The sequence below is a fragment of the Lactuca virosa genome, chromosome 6 (assembly GCF_052849685.1).
Source record: "Lactuca virosa cultivar CGN04683 chromosome 6, Lactuca_virosa_CGN04683_v6, whole genome shotgun sequence".
Taxonomy (NCBI): domain Eukaryota; kingdom Viridiplantae; phylum Streptophyta; class Magnoliopsida; order Asterales; family Asteraceae; genus Lactuca; species Lactuca virosa.
The window spans coordinates 81,824,813-81,837,468 of NC_136431.1; the positions used below are offsets into that span (position 1 = coordinate 81,824,813).

The window sequence follows — 12,656 nt, forward strand, 5'->3', positions numbered from 1 at the left end:
TGTTATGATGTTTATGATTGTAACAATCACCACAAGGACTTAATCAAACTTCTAGCACAACCCTACTCGTGGACATACGTGGACCAACCAAAACTGCCTATTGCGGCACTGGTGAAGGAGCATGGTGCCAGCCATGAAATCCCAGCATGGAAGAAAAGAAAAGAGGAGAAAAGAGGAAGAAAGAAGCTTAGGTGAATGGATTAGCAACACCAACACAAACACTCTTGCACCACCTAACAGAAAACTCAACCACTGCCATCTCTAATCCTAATCGATTCTTATTCTTTTTCTCGCTTCTACTTTCACCGATCAACACACAACATACACCCACAGAAATGACGTCGTAAGGATCGGCCCTCCTCATGGACTAAACAATTGGGATAGATTTGAAATGGGTGGACCAATCATGAGACTATTCTAACGATCTCAGGGGATTAAATCTCCGGTTTTGAAATATTAACCCTTAAACTTGTGTTAAGGCGTGTCAAACCCAACAAATAATAGGGGTACAACAGACCCCAAATACACTGCTTTAATGCACTAAAAAGGTAGTACAAGGCAAGCAGGGTCGAACCATAGAGACACGGGATAAAAGTCTATACCTCTTTGCGCAAGGTACTTTGGTCACAAAAGGGGGTTTTGTTTGCAAAAGTCAAATAATGACAATAACAATCAACTTTGGAACATGCAGAAAATGAAATAGATTTGTAAACAAGTTGTAAAAGTGCTTCCAGTTCTAGTTCTCAATGTTGTCATTTAACCTGATTATGACTTGATGTAATTTGTGATTACTATTCTAAGTTGGTACTGAAAGATATTAACACGCTCTAATACCTCTCGCTTGCCAAATTATCTAACCAAAACACGCTCTTTGACTAGACCTAGCTTTACTAATTCAACCTAAACACGCTCTTAGATTGTATTGAAAAACTGAATTAAGTTTTGTACAAGCTTCCCAACCATGTTCATTTCTTCTCATACGCTCGGAAGTGTGAAAACATGTGATAAATGTTCTACAATAAGAAAACCTATTGTTTGTTACCAACCATTAACTTTATAGAACGATTATGTGCCCTAAAAGTTAATTAACTACACAAAAATTCAATTCATGAAAGTGGCCAATCAAACACAAATCAAATTTAAGGATTCTAGTTTAAACAAGAACATAATCACTAGAATAGAATCAAAAATCAAACATCAAATCATATGCTTCAAGTCAAGCAATCAACATGTCTTGAACAAGAACTAGAAACTAGGGTTTCTTAGCCACACATGGCTAGAACAAGATCACAAGAATAAAAGATGGAAATAATGTGCAATTACAACTTACAAATAAGAGAAATAATGTTTCCAAATGATAAATGATCAAACCCTTGCAAAAACCTTCGAAATCCCCTCTCAAAATGTGCTCTGCTGTGTTGTGTGTGTCCCCAAAATGACCCAATTTCCGTAATATGAAAAATAGGAAAACTGCCAAAAGTTAGTTTTTTTTGGGTCGAACACGGCCCGTGTTCAGCATAAGGCAAAAATGACACGGCCCGTGTTCAGCTTGGTCAACAGCTTTCCTTTTAGTCAACACGGCCCGTGTTTATTTTGCAGTGTAAATCCAACACGGCCCGTGTACCCTTTTGACTCCGACTCCAAACTTGATTTTTCCACCTTTTTCGTTCTTGGCCCGATCATCCCGAAATCTTCACCAATGCTTCCCGGCACTTCCCAAAGCGCGTTCCAAGCTCCGGTTTACCTGAAAAAGACATGAAAGTGTGCAAATAAGGTTGTTCTAGAGACTAACATGAATATGATGAAATGCAAGAAAAAGGAAGAACAATTATGCTAAATAGATGCATGAAATGGGACTAAAAGGTGTGCAAAAAGGTGCACAAAATGCACCTAACAAATCTCCCCAAGCTTAGACCTTTCTTGTCCTCAAGGAAGAACAAGACTCAGACGAAATAGGACGATTTCTAGATGGCAAAAAGAAACATAGAACAAAAAGGGACATAAAGATTCTAAAGGCTAGGAATGAATGCATGCAATGAAAACCATGAAAAAGAAACATATGTACAAAAGATACTTAAGGAACAAAAATTGAACCAAAGAAAGATTTAAGAACACAAGTAATCTTTTTATTTATTTTTATAAATATGGACATATACGATCAGACCTTACATCAATGGGGCTCCAATCATTGATACCTAGGCGACCATCCTGCTACCTTCCACATATCACAAACTCCCACAGTGAGGGAGACCCTAAACGGTGTAACCCAATAATCCAACCATAGTTTTATTTAAACTTCATACCTTAATTAGCTTTATGGGCGAAAATAACACAGTCCGGATCTCATGTCCTTAAGACTAGATGGCCAAGAATCAGAATCGACACATCCTTAAGAACCCGTCACGGCGAATCAGCTTTCGCTGAAACAGTGAGCCCACCCGAAGGGGCCCAGCTCCTATGCTTTCACTTTTTCGAGAGCCACAAGTATCATATCACACAGTTTTTTTTCTTCTTTCGCCAGATTTGACTTTGAGGCGACTTTTGATTTTTGATTGAACTTGGATTTGTATCTTCATTTTGAGCTTTGAATTCTTCAATCAACTTTTGACTTTCTGTAAGTTTCTTCGTTTTGGCACTTGAAATTCTGATTGGGGTATTGGATGTGACAATTGTACCCTTTCTTCTTTCTTGACTGTGTGGATCTGATACTTAATCTCTCTGTTACCGCGAGGGTAACGCGTGTCAACAAATACGTCCATGTTCTGTGGGTCCAGAGTTGTCGATAGGGATTCTTTTTAAACATTCAGAAGCAAATCATCCTAAAGCTGTTATTACCGCCCACAAAAACGTTTCAGTATTCCATTTTTTTTATTATCTAAGGCTGGGTTCTCGAATTACGGTGTTTGGGTCCCCTAGTTATGATAGCTGATTCTACACTTCCGGCAACTATCCGGTCGCCTCGGAATTTTTTTCATTTGATTTCTCGTTTTCCCACTTCATGGAGCTATCGTATGTAAAGAGTGTCATCATCTCGTATAAAGTTTTTTTTTTTTGGATGATGATGCATGAAAATGATGGAATGCAAAAACTTGAGAAAAAAAATGTTTTTGGGTTTTATAAATGCAGAATGCGAGGAAAATGAAAATAAGAAAGGTAAATTTTTTTTTGAAAAATGCATACAAGAATATGGATGAACATGCACCTAATGTACAACTCTACCCTTCCCCAAGCTTAAAGATAAGCATCGTCCCCAATGCTTGGAGAGGGCGGAACAACCTATTGCGGAGGAGGAGGAGGAGGATAGTAGCTAGGATTTTGGGTCCAAGCCCAAAAGTCCTCCTTATGTTTGCGCTGACGCTCTTGATCTCGAGCGTATTGAGTGGTGAAGGCGGAAAAACTTTGGTTTAGGTTCGTGACATCTTGATGGTAAGTGTCGAGACGTGTATGGATCGATTGGAATTGATCCATATATTGATGGTGATATGATGGGTGTCCAGCATGATGAGATGAGCTAGCAGCACCCATGGGAGGGGAGTTTTGTGGTGCCACCCCATCACTCTCCTCACCTTCCTCCTCTTCCTCTTCGGAGAAGGATCCGGGGAAGAGATATGGCTTGATTTTCCAGTCGGTGAAATTATTAGGACGCTTGAGGGCAAGGATGTCCCAGTTCTCCGGGGTGATGAGGATCCTTGGATCGTGGTTTTGACCCACGGTCCAAATATGGTGCCCATCCTCCACCCGAAACATTCTCATAGACTCAAGAACTCCCGTGGTCAGGTAGGTCTCACCAGGCAGGGGTTGGTGAGTTCCGGGGTATGGGGCCCGGAATGGAGCACTTTTGGAAAATAAACTGACAATGCCACCACAAGATATTTTGCCAGACCATGATGTGCTGAGGCGGGTGAGTTTGTTACAAAGGAATGAGCCATAGTGAGGAATGAGATTATCGTCCGGGTGGGCCATCGCATAGAGTATTTTGAGCTCAAGGGCGCTAATGGTGCTTCTTTCTTCTCTAGGGACGACAAGTGAAGCAATAATCTTGTGGGCCACTTTCATCACAGGGTGGATGAGAGATGAGGCCTTACGAGAACTTGAGATATAGGGAAGCTGACGCGTAAGGTCGGTCCACCACGTAAGATCACTGTATCCTGGGATTGGGTCATTGGGGCCAAAGGTGTGTTCTGTGGGGGACCAAACTATGGCATTGATTTGGTCTAGGGACAAGGCATGATCTTGGTTCATAAGCCGGAAACGTAGGACACCGTGGTCCAAATCAAATGAAGATAAGAACTCGGTTGTTGGAACTTTATAGCTGAGTTCGTGGACCTTTAACAACCCCTGCCATCCAATGTTCCGGAACAATGTGTGGACTTGGTTGTAGATGTGCAACTCACGGAGAGATGGCACATGCGCGAATTGTTGGGTAGTGTGCGCGTGTTGGAGAAAGTCCTCAAGTTTGGCGGCTTGAATTGGGCCACGACAAACCACACCACTATGTGCCGGATTGGGTGGAGATGAAGGTGGGGGTGACGGGGACCTGGGCGGCGGCGATGGGGACCTACGACGGCGGGCCGACGATTTGGTGTGCCGAGTTCGTTTAGAACTCTCACCCTCCATATGCAAATTTTGGGGTAAAGTCAAAAAGTCAACTGGTCAACGGGTCAAAAAGTCAACCATTAACTTTATAGAACGATTAGGTGCCCTAAAAGTTAATTAACTACACAAAAATTCAATTCATGAAAGTGGCCAATCAAACACAAATCAAATTTAAGGATTCTAGTTTAAACAAGAACATAATCACTAGAATAGAATCACATATCAAACATCAAATCATATGCTTCAAGTCAAGCAATCAACATGTCTTGAACAAGAACTAGAAACTAGGGTTTCTTAGCCACACATGGCTAGAACAAGATCACAAGAATAAAAGATGGAAATAATGTGCAATTACAACTTACAAATAAGAGAAATAATTTTTCCAAATGATAAATGATCAAACCCTTGCAAAAACCTTCGAAATCCCCTCTCAAAATGTGCTCTGCTGTGTTGTGTGTGTCCCCAAAATGACCCAATTTCCGTAATATGAAAAATAGGAAAACTGCCAAAAGTTAGTTTTTTTTTGGGTCGAACACGGCCCGTGTTCAGCATAAGGAAAAAATGACACGGCCCGTGTTCAGCTTGGTCAACAGCTTTCCTTTTGGTCAACACGGCCCGTGTTGATTTTGCAGTGTAAATCAAACACGACCCATGTACCCTTCTGACTCCGACTCCAAACTTGATTTTTCCAACTTTTTCGTTCTTCGCCCGATCATCCCGAAATCTTCACCAATGCTTCCCGGCACTTCCCAAAGCGCGTTCCAAGTTCCGGTTTACCTGAAAAAAAACATGAAAGTGTACAAATAAGGTTGTTCTAGAGACTAACATGAATATGATGAAATGCAAGAAAAAGGAAGAACAATTATGCTAAATAGATGCATGAAATGGGACTAAAAGGTGTGCAAAAAGGTGCACAAAATGCACCTAACAACTTGCCATAATGGTAGTACTTTAATATTCATGAGACTATTCTGTCGATACAAATACAGTCGAGAACGAATGTCGTATGCAAGAGTTATGATTTTTATACAAACTTTAACAATCTAAGCCTGTTAAAAATATAAATTTAAAAATAAAGTGAGAATTAGCCAATGGAGTCTAAATGATATATGTAGTACTCATCGATAGCTACACGTGGGTATAAATAATATTGTAAACGAAGCCCATATGAAGAAGAAATGAATATTTTAAAGTTTGAAAATTTTGAATGCGTGCTTCTAGAAGGTGTAACAGGGACCACAAGATTTTCGACATGTGGCAGAAGACTAGAGGAACGACGTGCCTTAAGGGCGCGACACGCCTTGCCTATTTCGCCCTATAAATATCTTCCAGTCCCTCATTGTTTCCTCACACCTCCAACTCTTTCTCTCTGAACTTTCTAAAGTCAAATTTCGATATTTCTTTAGATATTAGGGTATTTAGCTAGATTTCGGAGCATCAGAGAGCTCGACAACTCGAAGCTATCGGATCGGAGTTCTGCCAGTGCAATTTCCAACTTTTCGCTAGAAAATCTTTGTAAGTTAAGCTTCACTTATCTTAATTCAGGTGTAACTTATATTTATATTCATAGTTGTTATTATGAATCTATAAATAAGATTTATCAGTTATTCCATTTTAAAATACTGATTGATCTACTTACGGGGGTGATGTTTAGGCTAAATTTAGTAAGGTGTTTAAAGTGAGATTTCCAAAAAGTATAGTATGCATACCAAACGGACCCTACCTCCGATATGATTTTACCTAGTTATCCCTTACTTTATAGATCTTGATGTGGACATTATGATTGTTGAGGAATCTACACTATCATTAGTTATAAGGAATATTAGACTAAGACTTAGTGATAATTATACCCAAGTTAAATCAAAGGAAAAGCTAAGTGCTAAAGCGAAGTGCTGCCTAAATTTTAGGTAATCCACTTCTAACAAGTGAGTGCATAGTTACTTTCATCTTACACATAGATATAAGTATCTAGATGATTAAATGTTATATGTGCTTATTATCTATATTTGTTGATATCAGTGTTAGATGAAATAATATGATTTTTACTCTATTTAATCGCATATGAATTTTCATATATAAAATATATTGCATAGTGATGGGTGATGAAAGATGAATTGATAATGAAAGGACATGACTATTGTAGTACTAGTGTATTGACGAACCATGGTAGAGTATAGATGACGACCACAGACTATTCTAGACAGTCTAGTAGAACGCTGACAAGCTCATAACTTGTAGGTGTTAATGAACTACATGTTCATTCAACGTACTTTATCCCTCCATGGTTGCCTTATTAACATGTATTGTTATAGAATCCCTAAAGTAGTATTGCCTACTTTTTGCTTACAATGATGCTTAGGATATGTCCCTTGAGATCAGTATTTTAGGATCAGAAAGTGAGAATAACAAGAACATGGTAATCGGGTGAAATTATTTGATGTGAAATATATACTTAAAAAACTTAATTATTGTGGGTTGAAAACCATATGTGCTTACCTGGCTCCCAAGCCTGGTCCACTCAGTTTCTTTGTTTCACAGGTAGCAGTACAAAAGGACATGAATGATGTTTTGAGGAGTCTATAGGTCATTAGTATGGATAAGTGTTATAAGGTCTGTAATGAATAGTTTATGCTTATGTTGTCTGTATCGATGACGACATCCCAATATTTTATATATTAATAAAAAATGTTTCTTCGGAAATATTTTATTTAAATGTTTTGGGAACAAATTCCGCAATAGAAAATATACTCTAAATTAAATAAGCATAAAGACAAAGTTTTAAATTGGCTGTGAAAATGAGGATGACACAATTTCCCTTAATACACAGTTCACTGTTCTAACTTAGTTCTCATAAATTATTAACGAGAGCACCCGATAATACTCGTGACCCTCTTTGTCCTTCCATCTTAGGTTCTTTGATAACACTAAGCAATATACGCCAAGAGCAAGCCATGTGAAGATTACCATATCAACCGATAATGTACATCGACAACTCGTTTATGTATTATAGGGTAACAAATCGCCCGATAGAAAAATAGAAACCGAATAGTATGTGTAAGCTAACATAATATGCAGGGCCGGTCCTGAGGAATTATATATCCTCAAAGGCCCATTACAAGCCAGAAAAAAGACATTTATTGTTATTATAAGTTTTTATTTTTAAATAAATATACTCCTTTGTCCCAAAATTATTGTCCAACAGACCAAAAAAACAAAAAAACATACAGATTAATGAAGCATTAATTATCACTAACTTTATACAATGAAATGACAATTATATCATTACTTTGCATTTAATATTCCATTAAATGCTTAGTTGGTTAAGTAATAATAAGGAGTATTTTGGTTAAAATGTTATTTGTTTTTAGAATTAGACTATTATTTTGGGACAAACCAAAAAGGAAAGATTAACTATAATTTTAAGACGAAGGGAGTATATAATAAAAAAATTAGACCCTGTACAACTGTAAACTTTTGTCCTCTCACCGCCCCTATGATAATATGCATCACCTAGTATATACTATATCCTTTGATTGAGCATGGAATGTTGTTTTTCAAGGCAATGAGAACAATCAAAAACGTTCTACATGAAAGAGGATCCAAATTTCTGTACAACTGGGTTATATGTCGGGTCTTACTACCTATTTTACCGTAGTTAATGAGAATCTTATTTTATAATATATGAACTCTTTCCATTATATGAAAAACTATATTTTGAAATGCTTTAGAATTACGAAAGTTATCCAAATAGATTCCCATTACGAATAAGAAACTTTCACTATATTTAGCTTTTATTACTCGAGTGATCACTAGTCATCCAACGACCATATTGCCAAATTCCAACTAACGAACGACTTTACTAAAATTTAACTGCTCTGGTAGTATATTACAGTATATTATCTTTGCTTTATAGATCTAAAAATATAATAATTGGTGGATGAATAGCAAAACCTAAGCGGCAAATTTAATGCCTTGTGTGTTTTCTAACATATATATTGTGATAAAATCATATAAAATTTGTTACGTTTTGTTTTGTGCATTTAATTATTATTACTTAAATAGTTTAAGACATGTCATAGTTTTATGGAACTTAAATCTATTGTTATATTCATTTTGGAGACAACTAAAATGATAATAGTTTTTTTTTATTTTTTTTTTATTTTTATTTTTGAACTGATAAATAAAATTTATTTCTAAACTAACTTTTAGTTACATATGTATTTCAGACTTGAACACTTGACAGAGATGAAAATATACCAGTGACCTAGAGGTCTTTTGTTAAATTATTAATAGTTATTACAAAAGTTTGTTAGGAGTTTTTGGTTTTATTGATTTGTTAGGTCTAATATATAAGAAAGCAGAAAAAGTTTGTAAAACTTTCTAAATTAGCCACTCAATTAAAACGAAGCATTAAAGGTTGTTCATTAACTTTCAAAATTGGTGTCACTTACAGCTAAACTACCAAAGATGAAGATATTTAACTACTAATTAAATGCCTAGCCGTTTTAGTGAAAAACAAATAACCAACTTGTTAAGTATAATCAAAATTAATATAATAAAATGCAAAATATATCTTATAAGCTTAAAAAAATACAACAGTTGATTTATTTTTTTTTTTACTTTTTAAAAAGATAAAGAGATAAATATTGATATGATTAATCAATAATAATATAAATCATGTATTTTGGAAGTAGAAGAGAGAGTTGTTACATAAGTGGTGAGAGATAGCAAGAGCAGCTGTCATCGCTACCGCCCACCTTATCATGTGGACTATCTCCCTTTTGTTTAATATAATCAACCTAATTAACTCTTTAATTTTGATTATTACATATTTATTAGGTGTACACCTATCTATAAACAACCTTCCTTAATCTTTTTTTCACTACTCTTTATATAATTACTTTCTTTATTTCTTTTTTTAATCCCCAAAAAAGTTTCATTTTATATTATTTTTAGAATACCAAGAAAATCAAATATAAATTTAAACCCAGCTTATAATAATAAAAACAAACATATATATTTGAAAATAATATATTTTAATACATGGATGGAGTTGGATGGAAATGGGAAAGGTATGCGGTTAGCCAACTCATCTTTGTTTTCCAACCATTTATTGATACAAACAGCCTTACCACTCACTCACTCATACACACTCCATGTGTGTGTCTATGTGACACAAACCATGTGTTTCTTTCTTTTTAGTTATTCTTACATTCATTTACATGTATACTTGCATAAACAATCAAATATTCAAGTTTTAACAATATTAGAGTTTTCATTCCACTATATATTAGGTTGTTTGTGAGCATAGGTAGGTTCTTGTTTTTCTCATATACATCTCATGTGAACCAACTGATGCAGGACAATGTGAGTCAGCTTAATTATGTGTTAGTTCATTGGTTGCTTAAAGAAGAATATTTTTTATTAGAAGACAGTGTTATGTCAGCTCATGGGTTGTTGAAAGAAGACCATTTTGCACAAAGCCACTTTTAGTGGGGTGTCTTGCCCCCACTTAAAAGGGTGTACCACCATATACCATATGCAAAAAATAGTTTTTTTTTAGAAAAATTTACATATATGGTCCCCACTTTAACACCCAATTTGCCTAAAAATCAAAAAAAAAAACGTTGAAAGTTAACCATATAATTACTATTATTAATTTTTATACAAAATGGTCCCCACTGCACCGAAATTCTAGATCCGCCACTGCTTTTGCATAAACTTTCGGTTGTGCTAATGGTAGTGCCGAACCGTTAGGCATTCTGTTATCATGTCCTGCCGTCTCTCTTTTCTCATATACTGTCACACATTCGTTTTAAGTGTATGTTATACGTTACGTGTGTTTTCTTTCATACTCTACTTGACAAAAAAACAAAATAAAGGCACGAAAATGATGACCGAAAGGAAGAAATGTCTTTTTTCGGTTTTTTATACATGTTTTATGTAAATCATGTTTTCTTTTTCAAATATGTACCAAAGGGTAATAATGTAATTCACCTTATATTTGTTTAGACAGAAAATGGAAAATGAAAGAAAAGGGAGATGCCCATGTATTACTCACACTATCACTCACTTTTCGTGAATGAAAGGCAACCCATGATATGCATCATATCACCTGTTCAACACTAACCACTTACTCAAAGTATTCCACACTCACTACACTTCACACTACTTCAATCTAACTCAAATTAAAGTAAAAAACTTGTGATTGATTATGTTTATAAGAAAATTAAGAACTCATCTCCTTTCAATTTTCAATATTTTGAATTTAAATCAAGAAACAATCACATAAGTAACTAAACAATAAATCGTATTGAAGATTGTACGCATAAAATCAATGAAAATGATAAAATTTGAATGATGATCAAATAGTGTTACAATGGCATGAATTCATGTTATCATGTACCTCAAATCATATATAATTTGGAAATTTGAGACGAATTTGAAATTAAATTCGTGAATTATGACATGGTAAATGAGAAGAATCAGTTTGGATTAATTAATTGTCAATGAATAGTAATAACAATTGAAAATGTAATATTTCACATTGATCTTGATGTAAGTAGCGTTTTTGAATTGTGATGTTGACCTTTTCTTTCTTCTTTCTTGCTTTCAGTAATGGCAATCTACTAAAGCTGGAGCAGAGAAAACTAGATGTTGTTGTGAAGAACTCGCAGTAAACTGAAATTGTGATTGAACGTCGTCAGCCACCTCCGGTGGCGGAAGGTTAAGATCCAACGATAACATACTACTGTTACCCACCGGAGAATTTTCAATGATATGATTATCAGTACTGCTGTCGTCGGTGTTTGTTGAGATTCCAGTACTTCTGTTGATCGCCGGTGGAGTTGGCCGGTGTTTTCTCATGTGACCGCCGAGAGCTTGGCCGGATAAGAACTCCGATCCACATATTGAACATTCATGAACTTTTCCTCTGGTGTTGTTATTAATAATTCCTGTTTGAATCAAACCCGGTGAAGATGAAGGAGATTTCTGGACGTTATTACTGATGATCAAGCTGTTCTTGTTTTCTTCGTCTTCTACCACGACTTTGTGTTGATCTTCATCAGAATATTCCATCAATGGCGGTTGAATATTAACCAAACCAGATTTCTTCTCTTCTACGTTAACCTTCGGCTTCTTATGACTTGCTCTGTGTCCACCTAAAGCTTGAAACGACGGAAACGTACGATTACACGTTTTGCACTCATAGACATAGAAACCAGCTTTTCCACCGGCGGAAGAAACCGCCATCTCTGTAAATCTCCGACTACTTAACTTCTCAGTTTTCTGACGAATCTGATCGGATTTTTCCTCCTTGACCGGAGATACACTTTGAGCCAACATAATCAAACAATTCGCCATGTCTTCGTCTTCCTCCGTTGACATCTCAGATGACATCACCGGCGAGTGATCAGGTGTAAAGTTATTAATCAAACAGTCACTGTTGCCGGAGGTGGTGGAAATCCCAAAAGGCGAACAAGGCCGATTACGTTTTGTTCGTTTACCTCTAATGATTTGGCGGGCTCGATCACGACTCATACCCTCCGTGAATTCAGCCATGAACTCCATTTCCATGGCGAAATTGTGTGAATCTGTGTGAAGTGTGAGAGAGGGGGAGAGAGAGAGAGAGAGAGAAAGAAAGAGGAGTGGAGGGTTACTGGTAATGGAGAAAAGAGTGAGGGTTGTAGGCTCAATATATATACATAGTGAAAGGGTTAAAAATGTGAACAGTGAAAAGTTAGTGGATAGGAAGAGAAGGGTAGTAAAGTGTAAATTATGCTTCAAGTAGTTTGTTGCCAACAATCTTTCTTGCGTTTCCCTTCTTAAATATGTGCTTTTTAACAATTTCAGAACGCGTGATACTCACTCGCTTTAAATGTTCCTCGCGTGCTCTTCCTCCAATCTCCCACCTCTTTTTATTTTTCTCTTTTTTCTTATTTTGTATTTTTCTTTATGAACATGAAAATTACACTACTGTCCTCCTAAGAATATAAATTGATAAAAAAAAAAAAAAAAATCTTTGAACACCATAGACATCCTATGCAAGTATTCTACAA

The 12,656-nt window shown here is 36.2% G+C and overlaps 1 protein-coding gene across 1 annotated transcript; it reads right to left on the minus strand.

Moving 5' to 3' along the window:
- Positions 1-10,930: 10,930 nt before the first annotated feature.
- LOC145121074 (zinc finger protein ZAT5-like) lies at positions 10,931-12,291 on the minus strand. The gene has a single exon (XM_079056856.1). The coding sequence runs from the start codon at positions 12,172-12,174 to the stop codon at positions 11,209-11,211; it is 966 nt and encodes a 321-aa protein (XP_078912982.1). The 5' UTR covers positions 12,175-12,291; the 3' UTR covers positions 10,931-11,208.
- Between the last annotated feature and the right edge of the window lie 365 nt (positions 12,292-12,656).